General features: G+C 38.8%; 1 protein-coding gene across 1 annotated transcript in view; it reads right to left on the bottom strand.

Moving 5' to 3' along the window:
- The window catches only part of LOC114645307 (mucin-2-like), a 32,564-nt gene that overhangs the window by 3,924 nt on the left and 12,191 nt on the right, over positions 1-16,449 (bottom strand). The window contains exons 7-14 of the mRNA XM_051922500.1: positions 13,147-13,260; positions 12,541-12,610; positions 12,302-12,443; positions 12,052-12,113; positions 7,129-7,223; positions 5,509-5,635; positions 4,175-4,430; positions 93-175 (exon numbers count right to left, since the gene is read on the bottom strand). Of these exons, the coding sequence (XP_051778460.1) occupies positions 93-175; positions 4,175-4,430; positions 5,509-5,635; positions 7,129-7,223; positions 12,052-12,113; positions 12,302-12,443; positions 12,541-12,610; positions 13,147-13,260 (949 nt within the window). The remainder of the gene's footprint in view (positions 1-92; positions 176-4,174; positions 4,431-5,508; positions 5,636-7,128; positions 7,224-12,051; positions 12,114-12,301; positions 12,444-12,540; positions 12,611-13,146; positions 13,261-16,449) is intronic.

Genomic DNA, 16,449 nt, shown 5'->3' with positions numbered 1-16,449 from the left:
CAAAAGGAAGAAGCACAAATGTTAGTACTGAGAGTCTGTCTGTGGGCTCCTCCACAGAAGTTGACAGGTGACTTCTCCTTTCACTGACTTACCACAGGTGTAGACAAGGCAGCATTTCCATTCTTCTATTTTTGTAACTAACTGGAATCCAGTGCTGCATTTTAGGTCATTTGGCCTGCACAAAGAAATGTTGCATCCTGGTAAATCAAAGCAAAATATAAAGTTAAAACAAATTGGCTTCCAGGAGTGGTATTTCCAGATAGAAAAGGAAAGAATTAAAAAGGACACTAACTGCATTTTAATTTGGCTAGCAGAGGCCTTTTAAAAGGCAAAATCATCAACATGAATGGAAGTGATACAGATCTGTGATAAACTGAAAACAATCTTCTAATATGGGAAAATAAATTTGATTTAGCTAAGAATTGTATAGATACTAACATAATTCTAATATGTCAGGATGAAGTATTGTTTGTTTACTGACAAATTATGTGACACTGTGATTTAATGTACAACATTTTGTGTCATCATTAGCTTAGGCAGAGCAAATTATATTGATAGTCACCCATATGATATCATTTTCACTAAATAATTTTTTTTAGACTGAAAATAATAATGACAGGCTTGAACATACTGCAACTGTGGGCAACGTATATCTTTTACAGCTATTTGTTTAATATATTATTTTATAAACCCGTCACCCTTCTTGCCAATTTAACTATAGCCTAAGGTATATTCACATGAGTAAAATATTGCAAGATGATCCTTGGCATGACTTACTGCAGATCAGTTCTGTGCAGCAAGGATCATCCACACTTGTCTCGTTGGAAAGCACAAAGCCTGGGTCATTGCAGTTGGGTTCTGGGATGACAGGGCATGAATGATCTACACACTTGACAGTCTTTGTGTCCTCATCACAAATGCAGTCCTGGCAGTTGTATGCAAACTTCTCTCCAAACTTGTGGAAACAAGTGACAAATATTGATTTTAGTGTGACAGAAATTATTTTGTATGTATTTCTTATATATAAATATTTTTTGTGAAATTTTACACTGGGTAGCTAGCACTGGATATCAAAACATAAGTTCATGATTCTCTTTCAGAAAAGAGTATCTTGTTTTTCTCAGGCAGAAGCCATCCTTATTGGATATAGCATGTTACGAACTTGCTTAGGAATAATAGGAGAGGACTTTGTGCAATTGATCTGTGAATTGCTGTCTGGAAAAGAGAATTCTTTTCTGAAATTTTTTTACCACCCTGCCTTATACTAAATGTTATCTATTTATAGGTAAAATTTAGAGACATGAAATGAAATAATTGATTTATTCTTACCTCCCGAGGTACATTATTGGGATCAAGGCATCCTATGAGAAGAAGAAGAATAACACGTTATTTTTAATAATATTTTAGAATCTTACCATTTTTTGGAGTTGTATTATCATGTAATAATTATAGTTAGACAACTGATTTGAGATATTATAAAAGCAAAACTACAAAATCAAACACTATAGATATGAGCATGGTGCACTGCTACAAGTCACCTGTAGCTCTTCTCTTTCAACTCATAATAAGCTCACAACGTCCAAGCATCTGCTTTCTGTTCATTAATTTACTGTACTGATTTTTATTCTGCCTTGGTGGTTTCTTCATCATTCCTGTTTAAATGTTTCTGCACCAAGTCATGAAATTTTAATATTCAGATGTACAGAGCACATTAGTAACTTATTTCTGCATTAGTGTTTGTTAGGAATTCATTAAGATCATTTGACTGATTTTATACACATAATTAATTGTTATTGCTTGAAATATTTCATATTGCCATTTTGTTTTTTTCCCCATTAGCTTTGCCATTTTGCAGGTTGTTTGCATTTCTCCTACCTTATTTTTATTATAAGTTAAGTTATCCTGACAGGTTGTAAAAGCTGGTGACACACATAAGCTAGACTTCAAAGGAAGACATTGAAATAAATAAGCAAGTGTTTGCAAACGGCATATTGGGGTTTGGAAGCTCATTCACATATGACTTTGGCTTCTGTATTTTGGTTTTGTGATTTGGCTTAACAATTCTCTATGTACTATGTTATGGTATAACAGTTATAAGAGTTGAACACAGTTTTATGAAAAAAATAATACTGTAAAAGGCTGATAAGTAGTTTTGCCTGATTCTTTGATAGACCTAATTAAACCAGACACGAATGAGCCCTTGAAAGATGCCTAGAAATGAAACCCTACAGATACAGTAGCTTGGCAAAAACTGGGCTTGACTGTTCTGCTGTACATGATTTGAAAATGTTTATTGAGCAATGACAGACAAACAAGAAATGTATTATGTGCCAAATTAGTACCACATTTTTAATAACTCTAAAATAGTACAATATAATCTGAAAATCAAATGAACCTATGTGTACGTGCCACATTTCTTCACGCAGATGTCAGAGTTTGAACTGAACAAAGTGGTTCCATCTGGGCAAAAACATCCTTCTGTCTTCAAGTTGCTAACATCATTTGACCTGTAGACAAATTAAACTGCAGGGAGGACCCAGAAAGCGAACCCAGGTCTCCTAACTGCGAGGCAGCAGCGCTACCCACGGCGCCACCGATATCAGAGGCATTTCTGGTAAACTAAATGATAACTCCAAACTATCCTAGTCTGCAAAAGTGTGAGTGCTTCTAAAAGTGTGATTTCATAGTTGGTCCCCTGTCTTTTGCCCGATGCTGCTGAGATAGATCCCAATTATGACATTGGATTAAGCTAGTTTATATGGACTATACTTCTTTATATACTTTATACTTTATATGGACTATCTTAAAGACAGACCTCAGTATGTGCGTCTCGGGAACTGCATGTCTGACATTGTGGTCAGCAACACAGGAGTGCCACAGGGGACTGTACTTTCTCCGGTCCTGTTCAGCCTATATACATCGGACTTCCAATACAACTCGGAGTCCTGCCACATGCAAAAGTCTGCTGACGACACTGCTATCGTGGGCTGCATCAGGAGTGGGCAGGAGGAGGAGTATAGGGACCTAATCAAGGAAATGGTGCGACTCAAACCACCTAAACCTGAACACCAGCAAAACCAAGGAGCTGGTGGTGGATTTTAGGAGGCCCAGACCCCTCATGGACCCCGTGATCATCAGAGGTGACTGTGTGCAGATGATGGAGACCTATAAATACCTGGGCGTGCAGCTGGATGATAAATTGGACTGGAATGCCAATACTGATGCTCTGTGTAAGAAAGGACAGAGCCGGTTATACTTCCTTAGAAGGCTGGCGTCCTTCAACATCTGCAATAAGTTGCTGCAGATGTTCTATCAGACGGTTGTGGCGAGCGCCCTCTTCTATGCGGTGGTGTGCTGGGGAAGCAGCATTAAGAAGAAGGACACCTCACACCTGGAAAAACTGGTGAGGAAGGCAGGCTCTATTGTTGGCATGGAGCTGGACAGTTTGACATCTGTGGCAGAGCGACGGGCACTCAGCAGGCTCCTATCAATTATGGAGAATCCACTGCATCCACTAAACAGTGTCATCTCCAGACAGAGGAGCAGCTTCAGCGACAGACTGCTGTCACTGTCCTGCTCCACTGACAGACTGAGAAGATCGTTCCTCCCCCAATCTATGTGACTCTTCAATTCCACCTGGGAGGGTAAACGTTAACATTATTCAAAGTTATTGTCTGCTTTTTCCTGCATTGTTATCAATCTTTAATTTAATATTGTTTTTTGTATCAGTATGCTGCTGCTGGAGTATGTGAATTTCCCCTTCGGATTAATAAAGTATCTATCTATCTATCTATCTATCTATCTATCTATCTATCTATCTATCTATCTATCTATCTATCTATCTATCTATCTATCTATCTATCTATCTATCTATCTATCTATCTATCTATCTATCTATCTATCTATCTATCTATCTATCTAAAATTACCCCTAACTTTACATTGAACTCTTCTTGAGGAAATCTGTCTAATGGTGGTCTAGAAGTATATGACACCACATGTCAGTGAAGACATATTTTTTATTCTTTATTATTTTGTATTCCTTAATATGATTTGCTCAGTGTCAAAACAGCAAGCCAATAAGAGCATTCAAAGCTAAAAAAGTGTGGTTTATAGTATAAAATCTGAACCACCAGGTTGCAGTGTAAGATTGAAGGCCAATCCTTTTGACTCACCATCTTTCATCTTGTATCATTATAGATTTTCCAGGTTTAATCCTGTCTCCTTTATGGTAGCATGGGCACTTTGCCTTAGGCACACAGCTCCCTTGGTCATTCTGGTAAAAACCTTCTGGGCAAGAGCATCCATCCATGGGTTTGAAATTCATAGTGCAAGCCTGACTACCCATGCTGAGGGAGTGGCAGGTCTGTTGGCAGCTCTTTATACCATAGGAGAAGATTTGTGTAGCAGGACAGCTTTCTGCATACTTAACTGTTTGCAAGGGAAAGGAAAACAAATTATGAGAAGAATAAACTGAGGAATTTGCAGTGGGTACTTAGAAATGTTACATAGTCAATGAACTATTTGTTTCAGGCAGAGCTAACTAAATTTTAACCTGTTATTCTTCCTATAGTTCCCATTTTGGCCCTGTCTTTTACCAGTCTAGTAGAAGTTGAATGTCAAATGCCTCCCAATGCTGGACACCTTTGGTCAAGGTAACAATAAACTTGTCATTACAAGCTCCTGACTAGGATGATATACTGGACATTTCTGCACAAACCAAGAAACACACAAACCTTCCATGCAAAACCTTCTACAGGTGAAATTGGGATATTGAGGAAGGTGGCGGTCAACGAACCTGTGTCAGTGTTGCAGGCTAAAAGATCAAAATGTTGAACTTGCCAGACTTCCCTGACATAACTACTACTCCTAGCCATACCATCAGCTTTTGGTTAGGTGCCGGGATGGACACATTGTCTTTCTACTATTATTAGACGTCATTCATAAACTTACCACAGTCTTTTCTGTGATACGATATATATAGCATATAATTCTTGCCAATTTACAGATAAGGAGAACTTGTCTTGTGTTTCTTCTCTTCAGCCCTGGAGCTCTACCATCCCTGGTTTGAAGAACAGTTGTGTTCAATGTTAAGGGTCTCCCCGGACCCAGAAAAATTTCCCTTTGCACAGTCTTCATATCTGCTGACTTTACCAGCATGCTCAACAGGATCAACACAGCACAGACATTGACAATTTGTTTTTAAAATCTGCGTCCTCCTGGCAATCTTATCTCAGAGGTGACTCTTAGACTGAAGCTACTGCAGTAGTCTAAAGATAAAGCTGATGTACTGTATTCCAAAGGGCATATCAACTCTTGTGCTATTGAGCCGTTGTGCATTTACAAGGTCGAGCCATGATAAAATTACAGCTCTCTTGTTCTAGCCCTCCTATCAGCTATAAGGCCATACCTGTATGTTCTAAGCAACCTGGTTCCCTTGGGATCACACCCTTACATTCCAAGGCATTATTTATAATCCATAGACACAGCGATAGAGCTTTTAACTCACCACAGACATTCTTTCTCCACCCTTCCAAGGTGATGCCCTTAGCCATACAGGCCCTCACATATGAGGACAGTGTTGCACACAAGCAGTCTTCACTCTTCTCAGAGATGCAGGTGGAGTATTTGCATTTCTAACCAAAAATAAATGAATACATTGTAGCATTCTTAGAGATAAATAAGTGCACAAGGAATGAAAAATAAACCTCTGTTTAGTCCAATTCCAGGTGTCTATCCCAACAGCACTAGATGACAGTTGATTTACTGCTGGTCTGTCATAGGGTACACTCATGAACAAAAACATCCTCACTAATGTTGGGTCAAATTAGAGAAGACAATTAACTTAACCTAATCTGTGCAATGTGGACAGAAAACACATACTGTCATGGGAGAACATGGAAATGCAAGGCATCAGGCTACACTCTTGAAAATAACGGCTCCTTAATAGCAATTTATGGGTCTTTATTGGGTTATGTGGTTCCTCATAGAACTATTTCTTGACAAAGCTTAATTTCTTTCTGGGAAGGATTATTTGTATATGAAGTTGGTTCTTTATGTGCTGAAAAAAATGAAATCTTTAACATATGATGGGCTGCCTAGCAGGACAAGTAAAAGAACTAAACAATTAAGAACATCCAAACTCAGTTTGCGTGATTGTATGTAGGAAAAGTCCCTTTACAATCAAGATATATTGGTATTTCAGAAATCTGTTACCATCTATTCATTGTTATTTTCTGTATGGGCCTGTTATGGATCTAAATAAATACAGGGTTCATTCATGTGGATGGGTCTTTTCAAAACGAAAAACAGTTCTCCTCTGGCACCTTTATTTTTAAGAGTGTACTTATGGCTTAAGTAATTGTACAATAAATTCTATGTTGAAAATATTTATACCTCCTTTTTACATACATATTTTAACCTAATCAGTGCCCTCTCACATTCAAAAAAGAATGAACAACAGACAATACACACAAACATGTGACTAGTAAGTACCCAGTTCACAAATCCAATTCTTCCAAACTGGAATTGAATGTGTGGTAAGCTACAATGTTATTCCTAATGCACACTTCTATATTATACTCTTCTACATTATAATTTGCTACTGTTGTTATGTATTACAGACTTAGTAATACATTCTACCTTCTTCAAGACAACTTTCACATATTATTTAAAAAAGTTAAAGAATGCTGGGCAGAATCGCACAAGGAGTTAAATTTGGTGGCCAAACCAACAATCTTAAGCTTTAAAATCAGATAGTCTACTGTATGGATGACATTGATTGTTCAGGTCTCACTGTACAGTAAATAAAATAAATACTTAAATAAAATTATGTTTTACTTCAAATCTTTAGAAATGGAAATTGGAAATAGTGTTGATTAGTAAAATTCACCAAAGCATTTCTCACAGGGGAAGTGCTCTGTTTGTCGGTGATTTTCATTAGGTGTTCAAGGATACATTGTGAAATAAGTTTAACTGGAGCCAGCTGGTTGCAGCACTATACACAATTCCAAAAAAAATGATCAAGAAATGTGTGTTATAGCCTAAAGTGTTGAAGGAATCCATAAACTATGTGGTGCATAGTAAATGATTGTCTCTTTTTAGGTAACAGAAACAGTTTCATCTATACCTTATAGTATTCTTGAGGGTCAACCATAGCATGACATTTAGAAAAGTCTCCTTTTTCAACCCGAAGTTTAGAGCACCAGTGTTCAGCATATTGTTCTAGAAGGGTACAAGAAGTTGTTATTAATATTGTTGTAGATATTGTCCTTATTTATATTAATTACATAAAAGATTACATAGGAATTACATCATTCTCAAACCTGCATATTTCATTACATCATCTCAAGAAGCCAAAGTTTATCCCAGAGGCATCTGGTGTCAGATAAGAAATACTGCTGGCTCGACACCAGTCCATTGCTGGGGCAAATTTAGAGTCATCACTTTACCTAATAAACTTGTACTTGGAATGTGGAACCAAAACTGAAGTACTCAGGAAAGACCCATGCAGCCATGCAGAGGATCTCAAAAATCTCATACCATTAATTATATAATTAATTAAATATGTTATACTGTTTAATGAATCAAATTGTGACCAGGAAAGGATTCCAACTCAGTCACCTCGAGCAGTGAAACAGCAATGGCACTATGGCACCTGTTCTATTAGAGATTATGTTGCTTTCTTGGTTATATTAGTATTACAATTATATAGAAGGTGCTACGTTTGGGCTTGCCTTCCTAATGTCCCCATAAATAAAAGTAATCTACATTTTTGTAATCACACTTTGTTGCTGATCAGGTTTAATTTTCCAATATTACATTTTCTGTTAATTTTCTTTATCTGATTTTGTTCTAATTAGATTAGATTAGACTAGGGGGCTCCGCCCCCTGCTCGCTTCGCTCGCCAACCCCTGGTGTTGTGAAATTACAAAGAGCGTGATGTATGAATGAGATATAGCATAGTGTGAAGGTGTAGATGACGCATATAGGAAGCAAATAAAGTTGTGCATGTCCAAAAACGGGCTCAGAGAGGTAGATGCTAACTTTGTGTATTGTTTGTCCTTGTGATTTGTTGATGGTCGTGGCCAAGGTAGGTTTAATGGGGAACTGTCGCCGTTTAAGTGTAAAAGGTAATTCCAGGTCAGAAGTTGTAAGGTAATTGTAGGAATTAGAACAGTATTGTTAGCATGTGATTCTGTAAGAAGTTTTGCTTTAATAACATTGTGTGGCATGGTGTTGATGACTAAACGTGTAGCATTGCATAAACACTGTTTAGTGTTAAGGTTTCTTAATAGCATGATTATTGTTCCGTTTTTAAGGCTAAGATTGTGTTGTGTTAATCCGTCTGGGTTAATAGTGTTCAAATATTCTAAGGGGAAATTAAGATGGTCATTGTCGTCATCAGAGTCAACTTTGTCAGATCTTAGAAAGAGCTGTGCAACTCCAGGAAGTAATGAAATGACCTGGTTACTAATGTGATCAACATTAATATTTTTTGGACATAATATAGTTTGTTGTGTTAAAAGGGTTATTTGGTGTAATGAGATTGCTGTTCCAAATATCTCCATAACTCTTTTGAAAGCAATGCCAATTGTCTGCGTATTTTAAGGTGGACTGCAGAATAGCCGAGCGCATGGAATGTGGAACAATAGCTAAGCACTGTGTAAAATCTCCCCCTAATAAAAGTACCTTTGCTCCAAAGGGAATATTATTATTTATCAACGTTTGTAGAAGTTTATCAATGGTGTTGAGTAAGTGACTGGATGGCATTAGATGCAAAAGCAAATGAACTATTGTAGGATCTAATGCAGTTCATAAAGTTTTCACTTTCAGGTACTTGGCCAGTTAGAAGCTTCTGTAGATATGCAGGATATGAATGTAAAGGAGGCAGTCTAATTTGACCCTTTTGACAATAACGTGTAAATTCATTACTTGTATTGCTAGTTGTTTCTTCAGGGAAGTTAAGTGAATGATAATGATTGCAAATGACATTCAGTAATCCCAATGAATTGTCATGAATTGCGTTTATTTATTTTGTCCCTTCGCTGCCGTTTTTGTATCTCTGAGACTCGAGGTGTTTCGTTTTGAACCCTTGCCTGTTTCGATGCAGCAGTTTGAGACGCGTGCTGTATGCGTGTACGTTCATTGTGTCTGTCCATCTGCGCTCGTTTCTGTTAATGTGTTAGTTGTGCTTTGCGTTTTTGTAGCCGAGACATTTTTTCTTCCGGGGTTTCAGAAGCGCGTTGTATGCGCTGACGTGTATTGTTTTTTTTTTTCATGCGGGTTTGTGTGTTTAGTCCCGTCACTTGAGCCGTATCGTTTTGTACCTGTGATCGTGAATTCATTACTTGTTTGTTCTTCAGCGTTAGATATATGGATAAGTAATAAGGAGGATCACACTCACTGTTAATATGGAGCCTTTTCTGTGGTTAAACGGTTAATAGTGGATCAGTATAATGAGATCGACCTATGCTGCCTAATTTGAATGTGTTCAGATGACGTATGTTTAATACGGACGGTTCATTTAGTAATGGGCAGGGTTGCCAACCGTCCTGTAAAATACGGAATCGTCCCGTATTTGAGAATTAAATTGCGCGTCCCGTTTTGAATCAATACAGGACGGGTTTTGTCCCGTATTTTTTTTATCATTTTTTTAAAGCAGCGTCTCATGCAAATCATCCCACACGCATTTTATGAAGATGCCTCCTTTCCTACTTTTGATTGGGTAATACTTGATGTCATCGTTATTTTGATTGGTCATTTTAACTGTCCAGTGAGGAGGGCGGGTCTTTTAAGTAGAGTCTGCAAAGTGTTGGCACTGGGATGTGGCCCCCGCTGCAGTATGCGTCCCTTATTTTTTTGTATTAAAAGTGGTAACCCTAGGAAGGTTCTGTGGATATTCAGGATATGAATGTAAAGGAGGCAGTCTAATTTGACCCATTTGAGAACAACGTGTAAATTCATTACTTGTATTGCTAGTTGTTTCTTCAGGGAAGTTAAGTGAATGACAATGATTGCAAATGACATTCATTAATCCTAATGAATTTTCCTGAATAGTGGACTCATTATTGAACGCGTTGTCAGCTAACGCAAGCGTTTAGCAGGTGTCTGTCGTTGATGTCCGTGACGTGTATGTTTTGCTTGTGCCATTTGAGAGGCGCGTCGTTGTATGTCCAGTATTTGGGACGTGTTGTTTTGGAGCTGTAATCGATTTGCCTGTGCTGTGTGAGAAGCTCGTTGTAATTTACGGCGTGCATTGTTTGTATTGAGCCTTGCCCGTTTTTGTATGTCGGTCAGTTGAGCTTTCTCTTTTTGGAGCCTTGCCTGCTTGTTTTCCGGCATTTGAGATGCGCGGTGTAGACGTCTGCGTTTATTTATTTTGTCCCCTCGCTGCCGTTTCTGTATGTCTGAGACAGGAGGTGTTTCGTTTTGAAGCCGTGCCTGTGTCGATGCAGCACTGTGAGATGCGCCCTGCATGCGTCTACGTTCAGTGTGTCTGTCCATTTGGGTTCGTTTCTGTAACTGTGTTAGTTGAGCTTTGCGTTTTTGGAGCCGAGACATTTTTTCTTCTAGAAATATGGATAAGTAATAAGGAGGATCGCACTCACTGTTAATATAGAGCCTTTTCTGCGCTTGAACGGTTAATAGTGCCTCATTGTAATGAGATCTACCTATGCTGCATAGTGTGAATTGTGTTTGGTCCCGTTATCCGAGCGGTATCGTTTTGTACCCGTGATCATGAATTCATGACTTGTTTGTTCTTGAGCGTGAGAAATATGGATAAGTAATAAGGAGGATCGCACTCACTGTTAATATGGAGCCTTTTCTGCGGTTGAACGGTTAATAGTGCCTCATTGTAATGAGATCTACCTATGCTGCATATTGTGAACGTGTTGAGATGACGTATGTTTAATACGGACGGTTCATTTAGAAATGGGGCTTTGTGTGTCATTTGTTATTTATGTTACTGTGGTCGTGGGTGTGAATCGTCGTTTTTGTGTACGTTTCGTGTGCTATGTCCGTAGTCTGTCCCATTTCGTGTCCAATGGGCTTTGTGTGGTACTCGCGGCTTCTTTTTTTTTGTGTGCTAGGGGCTTGTTGAATCCTCCTCTTTGTGTGTGTCCCGTTTCGTGTGCAATGGGTTTCGTGCTCCTTTTTTCTGTGGTCTGACTCCTTTTTTCTGTGCGCGACGCCTCATTTTTTATTTTACGTTGGTTCAACAACTCTTGCCATCTGGGAAGCCAAACAACTGCTAGGACAGAAACAAAGGCAGGATGTTCCCTGACTCAACCAGAAGATGGGCAGAGTGTGCCAATGAAGCCATGCAGATGCTGGCATCATGGAGGGACTCTATAAAACACCCCTACCTGGTTGGGAGACCAGCATAATGGAGAGACAAGGAAAAGTAACTTGCCAAGATAATTTGCTCCCCCAACACGATAGATGATAGCATCCCTGGGCTTCGATACCTGTTTTGATGCCCACAGGGCATGCTGGGTTTGTAGTCCCATGGGGCAGCCATGTTGGGTTCTATGGGTGCTGACAGGGGGTGGTGTGGGATTTGCCACCCTACTTTGTGGGATTTCTGCATAACATTGAAGTACTTCTAACAGACCATGTCCTAGCAACAGAACTCTTGAGTCCTGGATAAAATGAGTTGATCTGTTTCACCTCAGAGAGTCAGAGTCTGGAAGCAGAGGCCAACACTTGCTTAAAGGAAGAGGACTTGGGCACAGAAGGAGGAAGATCTCTGTTGCTGTGCTGTGCTCTTTGGGAGAATTCTAGTAAAGATCCTGGATAGAATAAAATCATTATATTTCAACCTGTGACTGAGTTTGTGTCAGTTGTGTTCAGGGTTTGGGGCTGCTGCTAAGCTCCCTGGAAGTTGCACAGTCTACATAAGGGTCTAGGCTAATGCAGTGTCTTTATTTATTTTTAAAGGTATTCTTTGCTATGTTGTGGTCATATTCATTCATCTACAATGATAAAGGCCATACAAACAAAACCAACCATTGTTTCCATTTTTGTTAGCTTGTGAATAAACCTTTACCTATTTTGCACTTTTCCGTAGCATTCACAATATTGGAAGCAGAGTTTGCATAATTGGAAATCCTGGTCAACAATACTTTTAGGTTTGAATTTCTTTAAAACTCTGAAAAATTATTTTGGTCAAATAATATACAAAAATATTTGTATAATAAAATAATATACAAAAAATATATTAACTGTTTTATATTACTTAAAATTACTGTTTTTAGAAGCATTTCCATCACATCCAGCCACGTTCACAAATCCCTCACATACCTTCCATCTTTTTTTTGTTGGACTGATCCAATGCAACGTAAATTTGCATTATGGGAACCAGTTGTAGTTGAATCTGAAGGCCAGCCTCTGTCTGGATCATGATGTGAAAAGATGAAGGCTTGAAGATCTTAATGTTGGCTGATTTAAAAAGTATGGCAAGAGAGTTTTAAAAGAAAGAATGAAAATATACTTTCATACCAGAAATTCAAGTGCAACCATGTCATCTCTTTTTTACCTGTTACGTAGGGTAAGTGGATTTCAGCATTATTCTGAAAAACTCTCCCGTCTGTTTTAAAAGACAATGCCTGCAATTAGAAATCAGTAATTGAATACTTTGAAGACCTTAGATTGTTTTGTTATTTCCCAGCAGAAAAACAACGTTATTTTGTGCCACTGTAAGCTGTATGGGTGGTATGACAATAAAGCTACTTGACTCAACTTACAATGTCAGTAACATGAAAATATAAAGGTATCTATTTCTAAATGTTGCTTCAAGTGCCATAAAGTGGGAAAAAGATGTAATTAAAACTGCATCCAATTTAAAATTCTAGAGGCAGGTGTGCTGTACCAGCGTCACCAAAGTGCCACATCAAAAACTGTCATCTCTATATCTATCCACTTAGTTTTTAATGGAGCAATACAATTATCTTCAAATAAGAAAACTATTTTAAATAAGTTTTTCTGTCTTTGTAATAACATGTATAAAAATAAAATTATATTTTAAAACAAAGTATTCAAATTACCATTCAGCATTAACTTGATTAACAGAGAGATAAAAAAAGCCTTTTCATTACACAAAAGGCAGTCTAATGTGACATTTTTGCAAAGAGCCTTCACTTACGTTGTTCCTGTTGTTATCTGGCAGAAGTACCATAGTTTTCATACAAGCATCCAGCTGCTGAGTGCCACATGGAATTAGTTCTACTAAAACAGTGAAGCCCTTGACTCCAGGAATCTAAGGGAGCGCATGGAAAAGAGAGAGTGAGAGGCAGTGCATTACCTCCACAGAACATATCTGATATTGAAATTTAGATAGATAGATAGATAGATAGATAGATAGATAGATAGATAGATAGATAGATAGATAGATAGATAGATAGATAGATAGATAGATAGATAGATAGATAGATAGATAGATAGATAGATAGATAGATACTTTATTAATCCCCAAGGGGAAATTCACAAACTCCAGCAGCAGCATACTGATAAAAAACAATATCTATCTATTAAATTAAAGAATGATAAAAATGCAGGTATAACAGGTGGAATTGAAGAGTCGCATAGTGTGGGGGAGGAACGATCTCCTCAGTCTGTCAGTGGGGCAGGACAGTGCAAGCAGTCTGTCGCTGAAGCTGCACCTCTGTCTGGAGATGATACTGTTCAGTGGATGCAGTGGATTCTCTATGATTGACAGGAGCCTGCTCAGCGCCCGTCGCTCTGCCACAGATGTCAAACTGTCCAACTCCATGCCTACAATAGAGCCTGCCTTCCTCACCAGTTTGTCCAGGTGTGAGACGTCCTTCTTCTTTATGCTGCCTCCCCAGCAGACCACCACGTAGAAGAGGGCGCTCGCCACAACCATCTGATACAACATATGCAGCATCTTATTGCAGATGTTGAAGGACGCCAGCCTTCTAAGAAAGTATAGTCGGCTCTGTCCTCTCTTCCACAGAGCAACAGTATTGGCAGTCCAGTCCAATTTATCATCCAGCTGCACTCCCAGGTATTTATAGGTCTACACCCTCTACACACAGTCACCTCTCAGTTCTCAGTACTCGTAAGATGATGCAGAAACTGTAACACCAAAAGGATCGTGTAAGATGCCCATAAGTTGTCCCCACACTTCACACCCATGCCCAACTCTAAGTGAGATACCTTTTGTAGACACTACATGGCAGAATGAGTATCAATCATTAGGAGAGTTAAAACCCAAAAACAGTATGTGTTAAGTATAACAAAGGGTATGAGTTATAAGAAAGAAAGAAAGAAAGTTCAACTCTTTTCATTGTTGTTGTTGTTTGTTACAAAGTGAAAAGGTCATTGCGGTGTGAGGCAGCCAGCATGCTTCAACCCCATTCCTTTAAGAAGCAGTTATAGATAAAATGGTAGCTCTTAAAGAGATCTAGGTTATTTTATTTTATCATTCCGTGGCTTAAATTTAAAGTTTAATTATTATTAATTATTTAACTCTTTATCCAGTCTGAAGCCTCAAAGGTGTTGTGGGCATAGCACTGTCAGTTAAAGACCAATTTAACACCACAACTGTATAACAGTAATAACAAGTTCAGGTCAAAGTTTCTCACTGTTCACCTTCACCACTTTACTTGCGTATATTTTAATTGTAAATATGCAAAGTCTATCCATCCATCCATCCATTTTTCAACCCGCTGAATCCAAACACAGGGTCACGGGGGTCTGCTGGAGCCAATCCCAGCTAACACAGGGCACAAGGCAGGAACCAATCCTGGGTAGGGTGCCAACCCACCGCAGGACACACACAAACACACCCACACACCAAGCACACACTAGGGCCAATTTAGAATCGCCAATCCACCTAACCTGCATGTCTTTGGACTGTGGGAGGAAACCGGAGCGCCTGGAGGAAACCCACGCAGACACGGGGAGAACATGCAAACTCCACGCAGGGAGAAACCGGGAAGCAAACCCAGGTCTCCTAACTGTGAGGCAGCAGCGCTACCACTGCACCACTGTGCCACCCTGCAAAGTCTATTTTAATGTATTTTTGCCTTCTATTAATTGTACCATATTAAAAGTATATATGCAGACAATCTCTCTTGTGTCATGGCAAATTTTATAGAACCTACAATACTACTTGAGATGATAGAAGGATGGTATCAGAGAACATTGTCAAGCTGACAGGTGGTGGCCATACATTTCTAGGGGAGCGATGTTTAGGAAGTTGGTACTGTTAAACAAACATTATAGTCTGCACAGGGTTTCTGACATGCAAAAATGAATTATTTTAAGGAAATGGACAACCAGGAAGGTACTGTGGAGATCTGAAAGTCTAAGGGTTACTGTGGCTGCAGAGTGCAAGGATACTATAATCTTCTAGGTGAAGATCTTTCCTGATGTCCAAAGAAGTCAAAGTCAAAGAAGGGTCATTGCTTACTTTAGAACTGACCTTGTGAGTGGGTTTAAAGAAATGCTCCACTTGAAAATTATATTTTTTAATATGTTACGTAACCCATATAGTTTGTAGTGGTGTCTCAAAAAAAAAATTCATGTTTTCGTGGATAAAGGAGAGAGCAAAGTTTTGAATAAAACATGCCCCAACAGAGAACACTGCTCGACAACAGCAAAAAACAATCACAAATTCCATGAAAAAAGTCTCATACTGTATTTTTCTTGTGTTGCATAATTCACATATCAAGTCATCCAGTCGTATGCTCACAACATGTAGAACACATGCATTTTTTTGCTAAAATATTGTTAAAAAACTCTGAAAAATGAAAGTAGTCCACAAACAGGAAGCCCTTTTATGCAGGGTGGCAGTTTTGAATTGAAGGACTTCACACATACCCTATTCGTTGGTCAAGAGACTTGCCTTCAATTCAAAAGCATGACACCATGTGAGTGGGCTTCCTGTTTGTGTGACAAATTTTAGAAGTTCTTGCACCACAAATCATGTAGTTTTTCTCAACCACCATTACACATTACATGGGGTAAATACCTAATAAAATATATCATTCCTTTAAAATCACTTTGTGCATGAGGCTTGGATGAGTTTGGAATCAAGAGAAAAGTAGAATGAGGCCTCACTGGTGGAGGAACAATGCCAGAGTCAATAGAAAATTAAAAAGATTTAATGGGACAGTGTCACCTGAGAGAGAGATAGATAGATAGATAGATAGATAGATAGATAGATAGATAGATAGATAGATAGATAGATAGATAGATAGATAGATAGATAGATAGATAGATAGATAGATAGATAGATAGATGAGTGGCTGGGGGTGGTACCCAGCTTACGCCTCCTCCAGACCACGAGGGGGCGACCTCCCTGGTGGCTTTGGGGACCACAGGAACATAAATTAGAAGCTCAACCCTATAGGGGCCCATTGTCACTGCCAGGGGGTGCCCCAATGCCTGAAGAGCCCTGGAAGTGCTGGGGGGAAGAAGA

Source organism: Erpetoichthys calabaricus, chromosome 2 (genome assembly GCF_900747795.2).
Source record: "Erpetoichthys calabaricus chromosome 2, fErpCal1.3, whole genome shotgun sequence".
In the NCBI taxonomy this organism is placed as follows: Eukaryota; Metazoa; Chordata; class Cladistia; order Polypteriformes; family Polypteridae; genus Erpetoichthys; species Erpetoichthys calabaricus.
The sequence above is the reverse complement of the archived record's forward strand: the minus strand, read 5'-3'. Positions and strand labels throughout refer to the sequence as shown.